At 47.6% G+C, this 19918-nt stretch overlaps 10 protein-coding genes across 10 annotated transcripts; all 10 read right to left on the bottom strand.

Moving 5' to 3' along the window:
* Window positions 1-748: 748 nt before the first annotated feature.
* On the bottom strand, window positions 749-2833 carry TbgDal_X18460 (hypothetical protein, conserved; the record flags this gene model as incomplete). The annotated part of the gene is made up of 1 exon (XM_011780705.1): window positions 749-2833. The coding sequence occupies one exon, from the start codon at window positions 2831-2833 to the stop codon at window positions 749-751; it is 2085 nt and encodes a 694-aa protein (XP_011779007.1).
* A 507-nt stretch (window positions 2834-3340) lies between these two features.
* Window positions 3341-5974, bottom strand: TbgDal_X18450 (hypothetical protein, conserved; the record flags this gene model as incomplete). Its single annotated transcript, XM_011780704.1, has 1 exon — window positions 3341-5974. The coding sequence occupies one exon, from the start codon at window positions 5972-5974 to the stop codon at window positions 3341-3343; it is 2634 nt and encodes an 877-aa protein (XP_011779006.1).
* A 708-nt stretch (window positions 5975-6682) lies between these two features.
* Window positions 6683-7063, bottom strand: TbgDal_X18440 (DNA-directed RNA polymerase III, putative; the record flags this gene model as incomplete). The annotated part of the gene is made up of 1 exon (XM_011780703.1): window positions 6683-7063. The coding sequence occupies one exon, from the start codon at window positions 7061-7063 to the stop codon at window positions 6683-6685; it is 381 nt and encodes a 126-aa protein (XP_011779005.1).
* A 495-nt stretch (window positions 7064-7558) lies between these two features.
* Window positions 7559-7933, bottom strand: TbgDal_X18430 (hypothetical protein, conserved; the record flags this gene model as incomplete). Its single annotated transcript, XM_011780702.1, has 1 exon — window positions 7559-7933. The coding sequence occupies one exon, from the start codon at window positions 7931-7933 to the stop codon at window positions 7559-7561; it is 375 nt and encodes a 124-aa protein (XP_011779004.1).
* A 751-nt stretch (window positions 7934-8684) lies between these two features.
* On the bottom strand, window positions 8685-9452 carry TbgDal_X18420 (SLY2 homolog, putative; the record flags this gene model as incomplete). Its single annotated transcript, XM_011780701.1, has 1 exon — window positions 8685-9452. One exon carries the CDS (start codon window positions 9450-9452, stop codon window positions 8685-8687), a length of 768 nt encoding a protein of 255 aa, XP_011779003.1.
* Window positions 9453-9975: 523 nt separating this feature from the next.
* Window positions 9976-10431, bottom strand: TbgDal_X18410 (40S ribosomal protein S13, putative; the record flags this gene model as incomplete). The annotated part of the gene is made up of 1 exon (XM_011780700.1): window positions 9976-10431. The coding sequence occupies one exon, from the start codon at window positions 10429-10431 to the stop codon at window positions 9976-9978; it is 456 nt and encodes a 151-aa protein (XP_011779002.1).
* Window positions 10432-10868: 437 nt separating this feature from the next.
* TbgDal_X18400 (hypothetical protein, conserved) lies at window positions 10869-11561 on the bottom strand (the record flags this gene model as incomplete). The annotated part of the gene is made up of 1 exon (XM_011780699.1): window positions 10869-11561. The coding sequence occupies one exon, from the start codon at window positions 11559-11561 to the stop codon at window positions 10869-10871; it is 693 nt and encodes a 230-aa protein (XP_011779001.1).
* A 512-nt stretch (window positions 11562-12073) lies between these two features.
* TbgDal_X18390 (hypothetical protein, conserved) lies at window positions 12074-12769 on the bottom strand (the record flags this gene model as incomplete). Its single annotated transcript, XM_011780698.1, has 1 exon — window positions 12074-12769. One exon carries the CDS (start codon window positions 12767-12769, stop codon window positions 12074-12076), a length of 696 nt encoding a protein of 231 aa, XP_011779000.1.
* Window positions 12770-13305: 536 nt separating this feature from the next.
* Window positions 13306-13998, bottom strand: TbgDal_X18380 (hypothetical protein, conserved; the record flags this gene model as incomplete). The annotated part of the gene is made up of 1 exon (XM_011780697.1): window positions 13306-13998. The coding sequence occupies one exon, from the start codon at window positions 13996-13998 to the stop codon at window positions 13306-13308; it is 693 nt and encodes a 230-aa protein (XP_011778999.1).
* A 430-nt stretch (window positions 13999-14428) lies between these two features.
* On the bottom strand, window positions 14429-19333 carry TbgDal_X18370 (hypothetical protein, conserved; the record flags this gene model as incomplete). The annotated part of the gene is made up of 1 exon (XM_011780696.1): window positions 14429-19333. The coding sequence occupies one exon, from the start codon at window positions 19331-19333 to the stop codon at window positions 14429-14431; it is 4905 nt and encodes a 1634-aa protein (XP_011778998.1).
* Window positions 19334-19918: the final 585 nt, after the last annotated feature.

Here is a 19918-nt window from a genome sequence, read left to right as displayed (position 1 = left end):
AACACCCACTTTACTTTCTTTTCTGCTCCCTCTTACTTACTTACTGAAGCCCTGCGACTTCCGTTCAAAATGCAGGCGTCCTCCTGCTCGCTACGTGGTATCCCGTTCTTGGGTGCTAACAACAAGAGCGGCGGTGGCGGGAGAGGAGAGAGTGAAGAAGGTGGAAAAGTTTTATATGGTACTGGTGGGACAGAAATCTTTGAATTTTAGTATGCGGCAGATGTAAATAAACCAATTAAACCGACTCACAGAGACAAAACAGAGAAAGTATGAAAAGAAGAGAGTAACCGGAGGCAGCAGCACAGCGGGCAGGGTAACTTATGTCAAAATCCTTACCATTGTTAACGGGACGGTGCTGTAAATAAAATTCAACGGAGCAACATGAGCGTTTACTACTCACACCTTTCCTTCAAACTACCACTGGTATATTTTGTGCGTGCTTGTGCACACACGTAACCAGTGTACCGAAACCGTCTGGTGAAACCGTACCCTCTTCATCTTCCTTCAAGTACCTTTGTCACTGCTGTTTTCTTTTTTTTTTTTTAATTACTATTACAGGTATTCGACAAAGAAATGCTGTCTCCACCCCTTCGGTCGTCAGTTTGTTATGACGCATGCCCACCACCAGGATGAAGGAAGATCGCACGACCTGTTAACCGTTAACGTTATTATTTTCCTTTTTTCTTTCTTTCCGCTTCCCTTCTCCCTCGCACTTCACATATTGATCTCCACTGTATTCACGTGCTCGCTACTGGTTTTCCTCCCTCTGTGGCTGTGACACCTCGGGACTGCCTTCCTCAGCAGGGGGGCGCAGCAGCAAACGGCGGTCACGCGCTGCTCTTTTGCACGCTGCGCGAAAGATATTCTCCTTGGGTCGAAATGCTGTGTCACGTGTGCGCAAATCGACAATAGGAGCGTCCGAATATCCGAACTCCTGCGCAACTAGTTTGAGATCAACATTGCGCTCGTCGTACACCTCCTTGCTGCTGCTTATGACGGAGTACAACAACATTGTTGCTCTGTAAGCGGCATACGCAGCATTTTGGATCGCAAACTGCTTTTTGTTCAGGGACTGCAATTTCTGCACCGCTAATAGGAATCGAGTGGCAGAGGGCATTTGCTTCATAGGCTTGTATGTTATGTGAAGCCTGTTGGCAGACCTGTTGAAGTGCTCAAGCGCCCCCTGAAGCTCGTTTTTACGGAGTAACAGCAGCACGTGACGGTACATGGCACGAACCTGCGCTGGCCTTGGTGGAGAAACGCTTTTGCTGGGGGAGACCGATCTTGACCGCCTTGCAGAAGTAACCCCCGGAGCGGCACGACCACCCAAACGGGGTAACTGTGATGCCGCTAAGTTCGCGTAAGCCGCGGGTGTGAGCACGTCGCTGACAAATTGGGAAAAGTTCGCAATATCAACAATGATGTCGTACTGAACGAAAACGGTCCCTCTTTGAGGAACAAGGCCAAACGAAGAAATTAGGACCACACGGTCCCTTTTTCCACTGCCTGCTAGTGATTTGTCGGAGTTCACAACAATATCGTCGAACTTGTCACATACTTTCTGTCGGTCTTCGTCACTGTCACGGACTGAGGCGTGCACACTGGGGCCCGCGTAGTCCGTAAGTAGTAAAAGTGATGGTGGAAGATCTCCGAGTGCGTGTAGAACATCATAGAGGAATTGGCAGACTTCTTTGGTGGCAACATGCACAACAATGCCCTGGCCCGCACGAGCATTCATCACTAATGCGTACAACGTGTGGAAGCGATGTTGACCTTCAACCACGGTGTAGTGTACAGTGACGGGGTCACGCAACATATCAACTGGAAGCCCCTTCTTTTTCTTACTTTGGTTCTCATGGGAGTCACGGACCTCCCCTTTGTCAACGGTCTTCGCTTCTCCAGCATCCTCTCCCGCTACGGGCACAGAAGTTGTAAGTGCATCAGCCAATGGTGTGAAGAGAGCGTCGCGGGCAGGAGCTATCACGGCAGCCACTGGTGTGTGATCCAAACAAAGCCACCTCTTCTCGCACAGTTTTTTCAAAAATTCCTGCCGCTCCATTCTCTTCATACCCTTCATTGCTACACAGGTGCTGTTAGTCAACTCCCTCAAAATAACAACGTATGCCCCCACAAATTTCCATATTGCACTCCGCCCGTCGGAGGAAAGAAAGGCCTGTAGCGACGACACTAATACCACAGTACGCTCGGCAAAGGTATTGTTGGTAGCGTCTCCGTCATTATCCTCCTCGTTGGGAATGTTGGGGAACGACGGAAAACGCGACCCGTCGAGCACTAAAACGTGGACGCCACGATACATTTCCTTCAAGTGAAGAGCAACTGAGTTAGCGTCCTCTTCGTCCTCCGTTAGTACCAGGAGCGAGGTTCCATTTTTCACTTTCTGGTCAAATAACAATCGCCGTTGCAGCGCTGCCAATCCCAAGATGGAAAAAGCAAACGGGAGATCCTTCATTTCCAGCCGCTTTACGGAAAACGCGCCTCTGGCACCACAACGATTTATAGCGTCATCATCCTTACCACTTACGGTACCCCGACTGAGAGCATTAATGACGTGTAGCTGTCCCTTGCGAAGCTTCCGTGGCGCGCTGGGGCATTTCTGCCGCACAAAGTCCAGCAATTCAGGACAAAGTGGAGTCATTTCCGTATCCTGCGTGGTATCTGCCTCACATACGTGACCACATGTCCGGTTTTTTTCGCGTTGGTGCAGCGCTGGTGCAACATCCTCCGCACGTTTGCGCTTCAATAACTTCTTGGACTCTTTGTCCTCTAAGGCGTACTTGAGCAAGCGCCGTTGGACGGATGTCAGGGAGGACATGTTTCCTCCAACTAGCAGACTGCTCCCTCTCTCTTCTTCCTTTTTCTGTTTCTTTCATAAGTTGTCGTAAAAGAGCGAAATGAAGTAGTGCATAGTTTTGGTTGGAAGACACGCAGGGTGTACTCCCCACCAGGTGGAGCGCAATCTAAAGGCCAAAAACAGAGAATAAGTATGCGAAGGTTTAAACTGAAGAGGCGATTCGGGTACGATTAAACGCCCCTGCATTGAAGCACCTGCAAGCAAACATCCATAAACGCGCATAACCGGAAAACACAACGGCTTTTCACTGTACAGTTCAGTAAAGAAAACGAACAACAGCGAGGCAAACCTCAACCAACCAACGAACGATTGTTGCTGAAGCACGAGGCTACTGGACGGTTAGATAAGTAAGCAAACATGGAAAAACTAGGCTAAATTTCCAATTATGAAGCAAGTAGCGCAAAACCGCATTTGTTTGAATACAGCCAGTACCTAATCAACCGCCATGAGTTCAAAATAAAAAAAAACCTATGCGATGGGGATGAAGCCGTTCACCAACGTATTGTCATCCTTGTTGGTAAATGCAGCTGCCTTCCTAACATCACGGTCTGCCAGCAACGCGGAAACAACAATGTCAAAAAAAACGCCACCTGCGGCGATGGCAAGTACGTCCAAACAAGTAATACCATGAACATTCGGCGCGGCGACATCCGCGCCATGGTCCAGAAGCAGCACCGCACATGACAATACCAAACCGACTAGCGCACTACCTTTCGTCATGGCTTCGCCTTCTGTAAGGTCCCTCACCGAAATGAAAAGGCTGAAAAGTACGTGCAGCAGCGTACAACCCTCCTCATCAGTGATCACTGCAGCATCTGGATCCTCAGCCAACAACTCCTGCAGGGCGGGAATGTTTAAATGACTGACAAGGTACATAGGCAACGAAAGTGACAAAGGCAGGTTTATGGTATGGGTTTCGTCCACGTCGTTAGGCGAGTGTGCTCCTCTAGGACTGGATAAATCAGCTACAACGAGACATTCGTTCTTAGGAAGTGGCGTTAGGAGGCGGGTTAGCTGACTGTGTAAAGCCGTGGGCACATTCATGTATGCCGGGGATTGTTTGCTATTGTTACACCGTCCCGCCACCCACGGAGGGAGCAGACTTGAGACGCACACACGTTGCCTCAGCAATCGATCGGCATCCTGTGTGTACCCGCGGCAGTACAGAAGACAAGCCAACAGCCGATACTCGTGCAACGAACAGAGTAGGTCGTAGCAGTCTTCCACGCTCAAGGATGAGCTCTTGACTACAATCTGATAGGCCTCCCGATGGTCGCGAGCCTCAAGCGCAAGCACCAGCAGGGCGTACTCCATTGGACGGGCATGGACGGGCGATGCTTGATCCAGACGTGAGCGGAAATACACTACAAGTTCGTCCTTTAGTGCTTCCCATGAGCGCTCGAGAAACCCTTCCGCGGTAATGCAACCCCACTCCATAACCTGTCGGTGGATTACCCCGTCTGCCTGGTCGGTGCTCCGCGGAACTGTAGGAAAAGTCTCAAATGTCTCCAACCAGGCCTTCTCCAATTCTCCAATGTAGGTATTATATGGGCAGCAACCACTCCACTCCTCCCAGAATCCACCGTCCCAACATCCAATGTCTGGTCCGCATTTTGCGAGTAACGGCTCAACATTATTTCCCCCGACCGGTACATTCACCACATCCTCGTCCTTTGATGCAAAATCAACGCCATCCGACGACGTTCTTGTCTCCCCAACGCAGTCTCCCTTTAGCAACCCCCGCAACTCGGAACTATACTCATCGGGGCCTGGAGGTATACACTCTGGGAGGAGTAAAAGTAGGTCTCTTGGATCTATGTGATCGTTAAAATGTAACATTGCCTCCTTCGGGCGGCAACGGTGAAGGTACGCGAAGCCTACCATAACATGAAGCTCCAATTCAATCGCCTGCCAATCAAGGGAGTTCCGCGAGCGTTGAGTGCTAAGCAGATGAAAAGCTTCTTCCACCTTGAACCGCTCAACCAGGTCGGCTAACTGGTGACGCAGGGGATGCAACCCAGCCATCCATATTTTTGTTGCGCTGGCAGCGTAAAGGAAATCCCCTCCACCAAGCTGCGAGCCGAAGAGGCATCCGCTCATGGGCAAGCGCTCCGATACGTCATCATCGTAGAGGGAGTAGACATCGCAGTAACTTTCAGTGAAGGCAAACAAAAACGGGTGTCTTGCAATCATATGACGGACCTCATCCTCGAGCTGAATAGTGCGTCCAAGCACGCGGCCAGAAGGCATGGAGCGCATCGAAACTGAAAAAATAGAATGATCATAGCGCATGAAGACCTCGCCGTCGCCCACCGCCAGTAACGGCTGCATATCTCCAGAAAGCGGAAGTACACTACATGTGTTTCCGTCAGGTAACGACAGCAAGCGATATCCGCCTCTCCGCATTCCCACGCAAACCATATTGCCGTACGTGACTAGTGTCTGTGCCTGCTCATGAAGCATCACCTTATGTGGAGCCATCGGTCGCACATGTTTGTTCTGCGCTATGTCAAATTCATATACCCTAAGCTCCCTTCCGTGGGTTTCCGTTGTGCAAATCACGTGCCGCCCCACGCGCTGGGAGCTTGTCTGCCGCGAATCCGAAACAAAAAACGTACCCACGTAATCAGAAACTGTGTAGATGTGTTCAAAGGTTATCGAGTTAAGCACCAGAAGCCTGTGTTCGCAAAGCACAAACAAAATCTTGTGTGTTCTGCTGTGCTGGATACGCTCAACTCTTCTCTGGGTTTCCGACACGACGACGTGATGCACAAGCGTGGTGTATATCTTCTCGAGTTGTGAAACTGCGTGAAAATCATCGGCATGCATTTCCTCATGTGCTTGCTGTTCCTCACCAACACCTCCCGCTTCGGCACTGCGAGCACTATTTCCTCCACTGATATGCCTGTCCCTCGCGTCACCGGAGAGCGAACCCTCCGTTGGTACAATCTCGGGTGAGGTCGCTCCCTCTACTACGAACCTCATCAACACACCGCTGTCAGTGCCGGCGAAAACTGTATTACCATACGTGTCAAACGCGGAGATGTGTCCATTCTCCGGGGGCGTCTCGTACAGTTTGAGAAGGTACTTCACGGCAAGCATCGTAGTCCGAAACAATGGCTACGAGAGGTTAATTGGAGAATACCAAGCCTGTTGGAAAGGGTAAAGGGCTGTAAAAACTAATGAAGCAAAACGAATCCACGCAGCCGCCCTTGGCTTCCCTTTTTCTGCTTCCTTTCCCCCTCAACTACCACTATCTATGGGGTTTCCTGCCCTTAGAACGACCTACCGCGCACCTGCGACAGCCGTTGCGCAGCCCCTTTCTTCCTGTACAGTACAAACGAACCTACTACGCTAGCTTCACCGTAAAAGCAAGAAAAACAAAAGAAATAGACAACTTCCTGCAAGTGAACGAAGAAAAAAACAAGGAAACAGAGCGAAATAGCAAAATATATATATACAATTAAAACTGAGGATATAACGGTAAACGGGCGAACAGCCCCTTGTGCGCACCCCGCTGCCACTAGGCCTTGTCACCACCATCACAAGCCTCTTCTCCCAATATGTAGTGCATGGGGTCGGCCACCACAATATACCACCTTCTACTCCCCGTCACCCCAGGCGCTACCTGTTAGCAAGTTTTCAAAACCATGAGGTACGGTTACGAGTACCCCAATACGGAAGCACACACCTCTAGTCGGACATCCACCGGTGCAACGGTTCCTACAACCCACAGAACCGCAACCGCAGGTGCATTGCACGGGGTTTAAATGTTGGGTTAGGGAGTGTGTTAACGTGGCAACTGACGACCTAATCCTGCTTCCACTGGAAGCCACACTTCAAACACTTGAAGAACGTTGTTGCCGGTTCATCAGCGGAGCGCATCTGTATCTGCACGTAGTGTGCCCGATCGCCATCGCACTGCTTCTCATCATTCTGACAACGCACAGTAATCACCTGGCCTCCATCCACCTCTTCCTCCTCTTTCACGCCTCGTTTCACCGTATTTGAGCTTCCCTTCTCATCGTCATCATCCACAACCTTATTGTACTTTAGGAACGAATGATTAATAGTGAGCGGGCGCCGTGACTGAATTGGCACGACGTACCGGCAGCTGGAGCATGAGAAACGATTGCACGGATAGGCCGGCTCAATCAACAGTAGCGTTCCACAGAATGGACAGAAAAACATGGACCGAGGCTTCCTCTCCTCAGCACTGTGGGATCGCCTTTGGGAGGGAAGGCAATGTATGCCCTGATCATTCGGTGCCAGCCGTGGAAAAAAAAAAATCAGTTACCCGTGATGCAGGACATAAGAAAGGAAAAGAAGAGTAGGGGAAGCGATGAGGAAAAATAATGGATTAGTGATATGAAGTGTTAGAGCCGTTGTGATAACAGCCTAGCAGGTAGGGTCCAGACAACAACAACGTAATGACCAAACGTGACCCCTCCTGACTGCAGAGGAAACGAGTATAGAACACGCGGAAAGAAGAGGGAAGTATCAAATAAAAGCGTTTGGACAACCAAAGATGAGGTGAACTAAAACGCAATTGCCCAAACGGTGCAGGTGCGAATAAAACCGTAAGAATCTCTTGCTACATTCGCGCTTCAGGTACGGAGCACGTGAGTGGGATGCATTGCGAAATAGAAGGACGAAGCAGACCCAATGATCAGGTTCCACTGCATCCTACATCCCCATGTTCTTCATCGTCAACTCATGCCCATACACAAGCTTCTCAACCACGGATCGGGATGACGGTTGCACGTTGGGATCATCCTCCGGTTGGCCATATATATCCATCGGTGTCAACTCCGACGCGGTACCGCGGTAATGGTGATATAACGCAAAGCTGCTTGGCAATGCACCGAGACGGCGAGACGAGAGGAGCGTTGTTTCTGTAAGAGCGGTATCAGCAGCCGCACCCCAGCCAAGTGTCGTGCGTATACGATGCAACCGCTCCGCATTGTCACGCTGAAATGCGCTTCGTTGGATCACATCACACGGGTGAAGGAGGTGCTCCCGTGGTTGCACCTGGGCAAGTTCAATCTCCCTCAATGACATGCAGACCAAGTATTTACGCTTTCTTCTTCCTGTCCCAGAGGGTAAAAGGGGAAAAAAGAAAGAGAAAAACGATGCTTCTTTCCTTCCTAACTGTGCTCGAAACGACTCTTACTGCCGTTGATAAAGCTCGGTTCTTTTCCAAAAAAAACTAAAACAACAAGAGCAACGAAAAGGCGAGACTGGCTATCAGTGCACAGTTTAGCAGTTGTGGGAGGGGTTAATAGTTAATGACGAACCAGGGAACAGAGCGAGGAGAGCGAAGTCAGAAAGTTATCTGTCACGGGGACCAGCTCAAACACGATAGCAGAGAGGCCCGACCGGTACATGATGGCGCACACAAAACACTAAGCTAAAAAGATAAATGTGAAAGGCATTGATACACATGCGCGTTTTTGAGGACTTCACAACTAAAAAACCTCAGTATCAGTAGTGCCATTATCGTACAACACCCACATTTCCTTTCCTTATTCCCTTCCTTCACAGTCACTTCGGTTTCTTTGTGGCACTTCCACCTTGCCTTCACCGCCATCCATGACGGAGTGGCCTTCATCAATTAAGTAACACCTTCTGATTTCCCTGACTTGGAACGAAATTGCACAAAACCGAGTTTATATCGCCAGACTCCCTCTACTCATAAAACCGAGTCAGTGACCCCACCATATTAAACGACGTTTTCTTCCCGCTACTCTCACGGAATGATGAAGCATAAACTAATATCAACACCTGTCGTGGCGATAATTACACAGTTTCGTTAGAACAGGTAGAGGTAGAAGAAGAGAGCTAGAATGCTAATCACTACAGCAGGAGGGCCGTACAGTTTTAACAAACGCATCCTGTTCATGCGAGCCGTCTTCTTGTAGAACCGAGAGCTTTCATCCACCAGCTGGGCGCTAAACTGATTCATTGTCTCAAGTTTCTCCCCACGCACCATAAGGTCTTCCAAGTTCTTGCGCATAACGAAGTGAACGTCTGTTAGCTCCTGTTTAATTGCATCGTACTGCGTATTAACCTGACGTCGCTGTCCACCGTGCGAATCGCTAACAACATCGTTTTGTCGTTCGCGTTGCACGCGGTGTATGAGTTTTTCTAGAGTGGATTCAAATTTTATAAACTGAAAGGGACGAACTGTCCTGGCTGAAATCTCGGATGTGGAGTAAGCCTGCGTGAACTCAGAGAAGATCATGTCTAACAGACTACACGCAAGATGGTTAGTCGACGTAACGTCACTGGAATTGCGCAAAAGAAGTTTGTTTAAAACGGTGATAATCGTCAACCCCGTCCCCGCATCCTGAAATGCAAAGTAAATACAGTCCTTATGGTCAAAGCTCTGGTAGTAACTTCCTCTCGTCCCTGCTGAATCTGGTACCGACGCCGGCGACTCCATTCGCTCAAGAATACGCTGCTCCTGTTGCCTGATCTGATTCCAATTGGCGTAGTTTTCATCGGTAAAACTACACAAAGGGACATGATCATGCGTACGTGCTATAAGAACGGCAATGAAACAACCCTTTGACGCCATTTTCTAGGAGTATAAAAATAAAAAGATGAAGGGAACCTAATTCCACGCTTCGCGAATTCGATAAAAGGCAGTTGGAAAGTGGCCAATACCTCAAAGCCGTTGTACCGTGACAAATACCGCCTTTACCCCTTCTGGCTTTCTGTCTAATCCGAAAAAGCCGCACTACCCAGGTGCTTGGACACCTTTTCACAAAAATAGAAAAAAAAACCTTTTCGCACAAAGTTGCACTACTTCTTGACTTCGACGACTACTCTCCGCTCCCACAGCACTGATCCTCCTTAACAACACAAATAAAGATACGCTTACTAGAAGACAAACGGAAGAATGTGGGGAAAGAGGTACCGCAGAGATAACTCGAACAAAGTCAACGGTAATGCAAGAGATGTCGACGCAACCTTCAAGATAGACCGTCACCCACTTTTGAGTATTAACAAAATGCGAGTTAGAAGTTACCAAAATAAAAATGTCAGGGAGCGGAAAAGATCGCAAGCAACAAGGCAGGAAACACAAGAAAAAAAAATGCTCATGCAACCATGGCTGAAGCCGTGCTAGACTCATATTTCCACGTGGGCGGAAGTTGCTTCACGCGTCTGTAATACCGTGCAAGGCGGTGAATGCGGGACTCAACCAAAATAAGACGGAACTTCGTATCCTTATCTTTCGTGTTGCGCTCAAGGTGTTTACGCATTTGAGTTGCCCGCTTAATTAAGCAGTACAAATCCTCAGGGATCTCAGGCGCCATGCCCTTGTGCTTTAAAATGCGCAAAATTTTGCGGCCAGTCACATTTTTCACTTGCGCGATACCCATCGAGTCACGAAGTTGCATGCCAATACGACTTGGTGAAAGCCCCTTTTTTGCCAACTTGCAAACGGCATCGATAACATCGCGGCTGGAGGATTTCAACCACGTCGGTGGTGTCCGGCGGTACGGCAAGGCCGATGCAGCCTTGCCATGACCATTACCATGCATGCGCACCATTGCCTGCAACTACACAAACCTTCCCTTTCTCAAATAAAAAAAGGTCAAAAAAAAACACACATACAACCTCTCATCATCCATAACGATAACCAACCAACCACTGAACAATAGAGGTAGCTTAAATAAAGATCAAATTTTATTTTAAAGCAAAAAACAAAAATAAAAAAGACAAAAAAAGAACCCCAGGACACTAATCAATTAAAAATACTGCATTATTAACTACCGTCCACAAAAATTATGTGAAGGAGAAAAAAAGTATATATATATATATATATGTATATATAAATATATGTATATATGAATATATTAAACTACCCGATGACACACAGCACAATGCCACGTGATTGTAGCGGGAGACTCATGTGATATAATAATAAAGGGAATAAAATAACAATAGCACCCTTCACATATTAAGTAATGACGCATTTCAGTGCAAATTACATAACATGTGAGGATACACCACACACACCCTCAATTGTGAACATGCCCAAATCACACGTATCAGTCAAACTAAGCAAACCAAGGGTATCCCAATGAAAGAAAACATCATCCGCAATTAAGGGACCACATTCCATAAAGGGGGAAAAGGGCCGCTGTAGGAGTTTCCTGATGTGGGGTACCGTAGAGTAAATAACAGCATCATCACCATTATTGGAGCGAGGGAAACCAGCAAAAATATCAGTGGGAGCCACACAAACATTAATGCCATATGATGATCCGCTACCATTGAAACAACAACCGCCAGAGCCATGTGCAACTTCCACATACGCAGGACGGAGGTAACGGCTCTCGTAGGGATATACGAGAGGCTCAAACCCACGAAGGTGTGAAAGTTGAGCAGCACAATACGGGTTAAGTTGATATCGTACGACAATTTGACTATCCACTTCAAAATCGACAACTGGTTCATCTTCCGTATCACACAGGTACACTTCATAAGAAAGCAATTCAACAGGATGATGATTGCAAATATATTTACTTCCACTACCACGGCTCTGCAATGGAGGGCGATGATAAACTGTCATATCGGGATGTTCATCCAACAACACATCCACATCAAAAGGTAACGGCTTAACTAGTGACATAATTTCCAATACGGGAGTTACAAGTCCACTATGTATGACCACCATTGTAATTTCACAAAGTGTAGAAGTTTCTCAAAACACAGTGTGTGACGTTTGCGCTAAATTAAGGAAAGAGCAAATGGAGAAACAATACAGATGAAAGTACGAGAGTGTGGCAATTAGTGATGTAGTTAGACAAAGGAAGTATGATAACAATCGGTTGCAGAAAAGAAAATGAAAGAGTGACAACGGTAAGAAAAAATATATATTAAAATATATATATATAACAGTTATGTAAGTAATAGAAACAAACAATCAAACATATCAACAAATACGATGAAGAACCCCAGGACACTAATCAATTAAAAATACTGCATTATTAACTACCGTCCACAAAAATTATGTGAAGGAGAAAAATATATATAAATATATGTATATATAAATATATTAAACTACCCGATGACACACAGCACAATGCCACGTGATTGTAGCGGGAGACTCATGTGATATAATAATAAAGGGAATAAAATAACAATAGCACCCTTCACATATTAAGTAATGACGCATTTCAGTGCAAATTACATAACATGTGAGGATACACCACACACACCCTCAATTGTGAACATGCCCAAATCACACGTATCAGTCAAACTAAGCAAACCGCTACTTCCCCACCTTACAAAAACATCATCCGCAATTAAGGGACCACATTCCATAAAGGGGGAAAAGGGCCGCTGTAGGAGTTTCCTGATGTGGGGTACCGTAGAGTAAATAACAGCATCATCACCATTATTGGAGCGAGGGAAACCAGCAAAAATATCAGTGGGAGCCACACAAACATTAATGCCATATGATGATCCGCTACCATTGAAACAACAACCGCCAGAGCCATGTGCAACTTCCACATACGCAGGACGGAGGTAAGGTCTTTGGTTACGGTAGATTGTATTTCCAAACACACGAGGAAATGGAAACTCTGAAGCAGCACAATACGGGTTAAGTTGATATCGTACGACAATTTGACTATTCACTTCAAAATCGACAACTGGTTCATCTTCCGTATCACACAGGTACACTTCATAAGAAAGCAATTCAACAGGATGATGATTGCAAATATATTTACTTCCACTACCACGGCTCTGCAATGGAGGGCGATGATAAACTGTCATATCGGGATGTTCATCCAACAACACATCCACATCAAAAGGTAACGGCTTAACTAGTGACATAATTTCCAATACGGGAGTTACAAGTCCACTATGTATGACCACCATTGTAATTTCACAAAGTGTAGAAGTTTCTCAAAACACAGTGTGTGACGTTTGCGCTAAATTAAGGAAAGAGCAAATGGAGAAACAATACAGATGAAAGTACGAGAGTGTGGCAATTAGTGATGTAGTTAGACAAAGGAAGTATGATAACAATCGGTTGCAGAAAAGAAAATGAAAGAGTGACAACGGTAAGAAAAAAAATATTTTAAAATATATATATATATAACAGTTATGTAAGTAATAGAAACAAACAAGCAAACATATCAACAAATACGATGAAGAACCCCAGGACACTAATCAATTAAAAATACTGCATTATTAACTACCGTCCACAAAAATTATGTGAAGGAGAAAAAAAAATATATATATATATATATGTATATATAAATATATGTATATATAAATATATTAAACTACCCGATGACACACAGCACAATGCCACGTGATTGTAGCGGGAGACTCATGTGATATAATAATAAAGGGAATAAAATAACAATAGCACCCTTCACATATTAAGTAATGACGCATTTCAGTGCAAATTACATAACATGTGAGGATACACCACACACACCCTCAATTGTGAACATGCCCAAATCACACGTATCAGTCAAACTAAGCAAACCAAGGGTATCCCAATGAAAGAAAACATCATCCGCAATTAAGGGACCACATTCCATAAAGGGGGAAAAGGGCCGCTGTAGGAGTTTCCTGATGTGTGGTACCGTAGAGTAAATAACAGCATCATCACCATTATTGGAGCGAGGGAAACCAGCAAAAATATCAGTGGGAGCCACACAAACATTAATGCCATATGATGATCCGCTACCATTGAAACAACAACCGCCAGAGTCATGTGCAACTTCCACATACGCAGGACGGAGGTAACGGCTCTCGTAGGGATATACGAGAGGCTCAAACCCACGAAGGTGTGAAAGTTGAGCAGCACAATACGGGTTAAGTTGATATCGTACGACAATTCGGTTACTCACTTCAAAATCGACAACTGGTTCATCTTCCGTATCACACAGGTACACTTCATAAGAAAGCAATTCAACAGGATGATGATTGCAAATATATTTACTTCCACTACCACGGCTCTGCAATGGAGGGCGATGATAAACTGTCATATCGGGATGTTCATCCAACAACACATCCACATCAAAAGGTAACGGCTTAACTAGTGACATAATTTCCAATACGGGAGTTACAAGTCCACTATGTATGACCACCATTGTAATTTCACAAAGTGTAGAAGTTTCTCAAAACACAGTGTGTGACGTTTGCGCTAAATTAAGGAAAGAGCAAATGGAGAAACAATACAGATGAAAGTACGAGAGTGTGGCAATTAGAAGGAAAAGCATTTTGTAATAGGAAGGAAAGAAGGAAGCTGCTGTTATTATTATGTTTTTGGTGTAATTGTGAATGCTTTACGTGTCGTGAAGGTGTGAACCAACGTTCCTATTTGATGAGGATAGTACAAAAAGGAAATGAGTGGGGTAGGAGAGGCAAAAAGGAAGAGTTAATGCCTGTCTAGGAAGTACGGTACACTGTTTGGAGAGGGGGAGATATTGATTAGGGTCGACGTGAGAGAATTTTAAAATGAAAAGTATCCCTAATCATTATAAGAGAACATCAATAGGTATGAGTTGTCTTCTACTTGCGTCACTCCCTTCTTTTCTCACCAACCACAATTGTGGCGGACATTACTACGCCATCACGGGAGAATACAACGGGAATAGAAGCCGAGGGTCGCACGTGCCTTGCCACAACAGTATTGAACGCAGCCAGTTCTGTAACTGTGTAACCTGCAAAGCGGACGAGTTGGTCACCGACGCGCAATCCGGCAGCAAACGCTGGACCCATAAGATCAGCGCCACCATTACTTCCGGTGTAAGTTTGGGTGACTTCCTGAATTGATAGTGTTGTACATCCATTGCTGTCGCGGCCAACGGCAACACGGAACCCAAGGTAAGGGCGCGTCAACGGAGCAGAAGCAAAAGACCTTGAGCTCGAGATAGCACTGTGATGTCGTAGGGGAACCGAATTAGAGCGTTGCGCTGCATGTACAACAAACTCACCATCCAGAGGTCCACACACGCTGCGGCTAACCGGAGAGTGGAGGTTGCTACAGGATACGGCAGGCTTTCGCTGTGGCTGAACAATCGCCGCTTTGGGTGACGCCCATAATCTTACGGGTGTGCTCTCCACACTAGGCTGTGACGTGATGGGGGAGGAAACTGAAGACCCCTTTCTAGGGGTACCCTTACCACTAGCAACAGTCTTGGGAATTTTCCTGCGTTTCTCCTTCACAACTGCCTTTGATGACTGGAAGGAGATGTCTGACAGGATTGAAGAAGTGTCCTTCAGTTCGGCTGATGACTCCTTCTTTTTTGTTCGCTTTGGTGTTGCCAACCCTACGTCCAGATTTTGGTTGAACAGCGCCACCGAATCCTTCATCGAATCCGCTAAAAACCACACATTTAAATGCTTTTCCCATGTGCCCGGTGCCATTAACTCCAATATTACGGCGGAATGGCGGACCAGCCACATCGCCGCTTGCGTCCGGCACAAACTCCGCAGCGGCAGTGGTGCAGATGTGAGCGCACCCCTAGTTGACAATGTCTTCCCGCCTGTCTCTATTTCAGTATCGCTATGTGCTTTAAACGAGTCATACATGGTCACCAGATCCGCAAGGAGCGGAAGGATCTCTGCTCGTTTGGTGGAGGGGACAAAATTCAGCCACTCCACTGACGGGCACTCTGCGTTTATCACCCGAATGCTCTCACTGCCCATACCAATGGAATTCTTGTGTTTCAAGAAGGCGGACAGGGTTTGGTCCGTCGACTCCTCGAGATCAGCACCGGCTTGTCTGGCGACCTCCTCAATAAGCAAACGAAGACGTCCCACAGTTCGACCAAACTCATCAGCTAGGTACGCCACCGTATGAGTGGAGCTGGCGATGCTCCTGCGGCGCTCACTCGAATAGCGTGTGTCTGATAAAGAAGCCCCTGATGTTCCGTGGAGGGCCGACGAATCGCCGCCAACGGATGAATGTGAAACTCCGGAGCTCCACTCTCGCGTTTCAACCGGCTTGTCCCAAATAGGAATTCGCAGCACCCGGTCATGGGATGTTGTGATAAGACTACAGTGCCGCCTACAACGTAAAACCGTGGCTTTGAGTGCGCGCAACACGGCGGACAGCTGACTGAGTAACGCTGCCTCAGCAGACGAGTCATCCTCATTCACAGGGGAAAACCGCTCGCCGCTGGAAGTCCACAAACGGCGGCTGTGAAATGGAGGTTCCGGTAATAACCGCGGAACTGTCTTCAGTTTATCCTCCGCGTCAACGTACCCGGCGAGAATACAGTCAAGAGACTTGCTCATTTGGATGTGTACAATATCCGCACGAAGCGAGACATTCTGTGAGTCTATTTCATCACGCTCATATGCTAACTGGGCAATTTCAACCTCCAACTGCACCTCTTCCTGCTTCAGGTTAGCCACGGTTTCCTTACTTTCTAGTGCGTTCTGCACAACGATCCACTCCCGCTGCAGCGTCGCGCGCTCTTCATCAAAGCGGTGAAGCTTTGTTTCAAACAATGCGAACCTATACCACTTGAAGTAGGCACTCATCCTAAGTGCCTCCCCATTGACTAACACAGATGTGAGCGTTTCCACGAGATTGTATGTCTGCCGCGAATCTCTTTGATCCTGGAGAAAGGAAAACCACCTTCGCATACAGCAGTGCTGCAGTTGACGGTAGTGAGCCTCCATCCGCAGCAGCAGCAGTTGTAGCGCCCGCTTTTGTCGTTGTGCGCACTGGTTGGTCGTTGCTAACCGACGGAACACGAAGGCACTGTCACACACTTTGGAGTCAAACGAGAGGAACAAACGGTTGAAGGCCACAGAACGCGACAGCGCCTGCCGTAAACCTACGACGTGATGAAGCCAGTATCTGTAGTAACGATGCAGCAGGTTGCGCCGTTGTGTGCTTGCGAGGGCGACGCATGCCCTGCCACCAAGAGCCACACCACAAGGTTTCGCACAGCGCTCCACCGTTGTACTGAAGGAACGAGACTCCAACGATCTTATTTGCACGTCTTGCTCTACAAGTCTCTGTGAGACACGGTGCCGCCTCCATTTCATAAAATAGCAGCCGAGTAGGCGCTCCTGATTAGTTGCCGCCAGAAACCGCACCCTCCGCATACATTGGTACCGTCTAACGCGCCGCGTTGACCAGGCCATCCAGCGCCTAAACGAATCCCGTAGAGAAAAATGAAAGCGAGTACCATATAAGGCGTTGACAACGCGTGTTTGCTCCTTTAACAAACACTCACGCAACTCCATGCCATCGTCGGTTACAGGTCGGCGCAATACCCTACGGAACACTTCCTCTTTCGATTCCATTTTGCCGATTGTACAGCGCGCTTTCATATGAGCAACGTCCAACTTGCGAAGCGAACCTATATCGGCCAGTGCCTCATCGTCCCCATCATCCACCTGAATACACGCCAATGTTGCGTTAGGCGGCGCTTGAACCGCTTCTTCAGGTTCAACTAACCCAGACTGAGCTCCTTGGTCGGTAGGGGCTACTTGTCCCGTCTTCTTCCGTTTACAATTGATATTTCTACTTTCCAAGTTGATCTTTGGCTTGATCTTGTTTCCAGCACTACGACCGTCAAACAACCTCTTCTTACTTCCAGGTGCTGCCAGTAGATAAAGCTGACATAACAAGCGATTCGTTGTCATTGGTACTAAAAGGGGTCGTGGAGTGCTGAGGTCTCGCCATGCATGCAGTTGTTGCAAATCCGGAGTCAACATATTGTGCACGTGAAAGCAGCCATCCGCTGTTGCAATCCACAGCAAACAACGAGCGTTATCGACAGTCATACCTGTCACAGGAGTGTAACCTCTGTGGACAGTGCGAATTGATCGGCCAGAAGGCAGAGCTAAAACTTTGACTTCACCATCAGACGACCCACTTAGCAAAAACCGGTCCCAAACAATGGCCAGGTGAGTAATCCGCTTAGCGTGCTCACACTTCAATGGCCAAAGGAGGGTACCACCCTCTATTCCAGATGCAACAGGCTCCGAATGCACCGCCGCCAGGCGGCAACCCATCGCGCTATCAGAAACAGGGCCTTGAAGCTTTGCGAGTACATCCGCGAAGCGTGACACCTGCACTTGCTGCGCAGATTTCTTTTTCAGCTTGCCTCGACCTTTCCTTCCCTCTCGCGGAGCGCCCACACCATCACCAACATTTCGCCCGCTCCGACAGAAAACTGCTGAACCTTGGCCATCGACAGGTATAACAGGCTCCGCAGTCAACAGGTTTTCGTCATCTGAACTTCCATCAAATTGCCTGTCACTGTCAGAATCCCTCGTGGCAGTATTTGGTGCCCTAGCGGCAGTGGTAGGCAACGCAAGATCTTTTCCCCAGTTAATTTTTGGCAAGAGACCATGTCTTTGCATGGCTGCAATTGAGCGCGAGCGCCCTGCTCCCCCTCCGTCAACCCGATGCCTTTGAGGGCTTCCGATAGAAGGCGAGCGCAGCAGACTCCGCACCTTCATTATTCCTACGGAAGCGGACCTACTCGTACGACACTTCCCCGGCCTGGCCTGAGAAGCTTCACGACCGCTCGCTTGGCTCGTTTGTTTTACTTGAGGTTCCTCCAAGCTACATTTCGGTAATTGTGACTTTTGTCGATGAGGAGAAGGTCCTAAAAGGTCCTTTCCAGTTCGCTTTTTTTTACCCGCACTCTTGGCAACGGTAGTGGGCCTCCCCACCACTTGTGTATTATCGACCATCGACCACATGTGCAGCGACCCATCGTCAGCACCGCTAAAAACAAAGACACCGTTAAGTGTCGACACTAATGCTGAAACGGAACACGTGTGTCCCTTCAGCCTACAGAGACACTGTAAGGATACAGCATCCCACTTTGCTATTGTACGATCGGAAGACGCCGTCAGGAAAACTGGGGCAGGTGTAAATTCACATTTTGGTTGAACTCCTTGTACTATTGGGGTTGCCACGGCCATCAGGCACCTGACAGCAGACGTGTGCGCTCGCGTCTGCTGATACTCGCACAGCGTGACGGCGTCAAATACACGAATATACCCATCGGAAAGGCCGGCGACCACGCGGCTAGAACCAATTTGAATGAGTGAAGTAACAACGGCCCGCGACTTTTTTGGTACAAAACGAAGTACACGGTCAGGTTGTACCGCCGACCGCACCTCAATATCGCCGCTACTTGCTCCTACCCACAGCGTGCAACGCATTTCCTCTGGGGGTTGTTGGGGGAGTTGGCGAACTTGCAGAGAAGACGACGCCGCTTTGGGGTTTAAAACTGTGAAAACAGTTATGGAAGGGCTGCGGCTACGGCGATTATCTCCTTCGAGTTCCTCACATTTCACACCTCCATCAGGAACTTGCTTGTGTGTCCCACTGCTCGACACCGGGTGGTGAAGCGTGTCTGCCGGTGCTGTTCGAAGGGTAACAACTGCGGCACAGTGGAACACACCATTTAACTGAGACGAAAGCGCGACTTCCTTATACGTCATCTGGCGTTATGTTTGGCCGAGAGCCGCACAGGTATGCTTAAATGAATGTTTGTATGTGTGTGTGTGTGTGTGTGTGTTTGTGCGTGTGTGAATTTAAATACAAACAAGGGTCGTAGTGAGAGAGAGAGAGAAAAAAAATCGGGTCAAGTAGGTGTAATAGTCCAAACTGTCACAGCAAATAGAATATAATAATTTGTACCAAGAATGGGCATCTCAAAGCAAACTTACTTTCACAAACCTGCTCACGAGACCATCCAAAAACACACACACGCACCAAAAAAAAAAAGGAAGCGCCAACTGAGGGAAGTAGATACAACAAACAAGCATATATATATATATATATATATATGACCAAATGTTTTAAATTCCTTTTGTTGTTATTGGGACTTCCTCTGGTAATTCAGTCCTGGCTGCTTGGCTGGTTAATTCCTGCTTACTGCATTAGTGACATCACGTTTTGTTACGCTGATGCTCTCCGGCGTGTATGGCACTTCCTAATTTCCATCTCGTATCTCCGATTCGGAAGGGTTTCCCCTCTTTTATTATCTCCTCGTGCCACCACCGCTACTAACATTTTGTCCCTTG

This window comes from Trypanosoma brucei, chromosome 10, assembly GCF_000210295.1.
Source record: "Trypanosoma brucei gambiense DAL972 chromosome 10, complete sequence".
Classification (NCBI taxonomy): Eukaryota; Euglenozoa; class Kinetoplastea; order Trypanosomatida; family Trypanosomatidae; genus Trypanosoma; species Trypanosoma brucei.
This window is presented reverse-complemented; position numbering and strand designations above follow the sequence as displayed.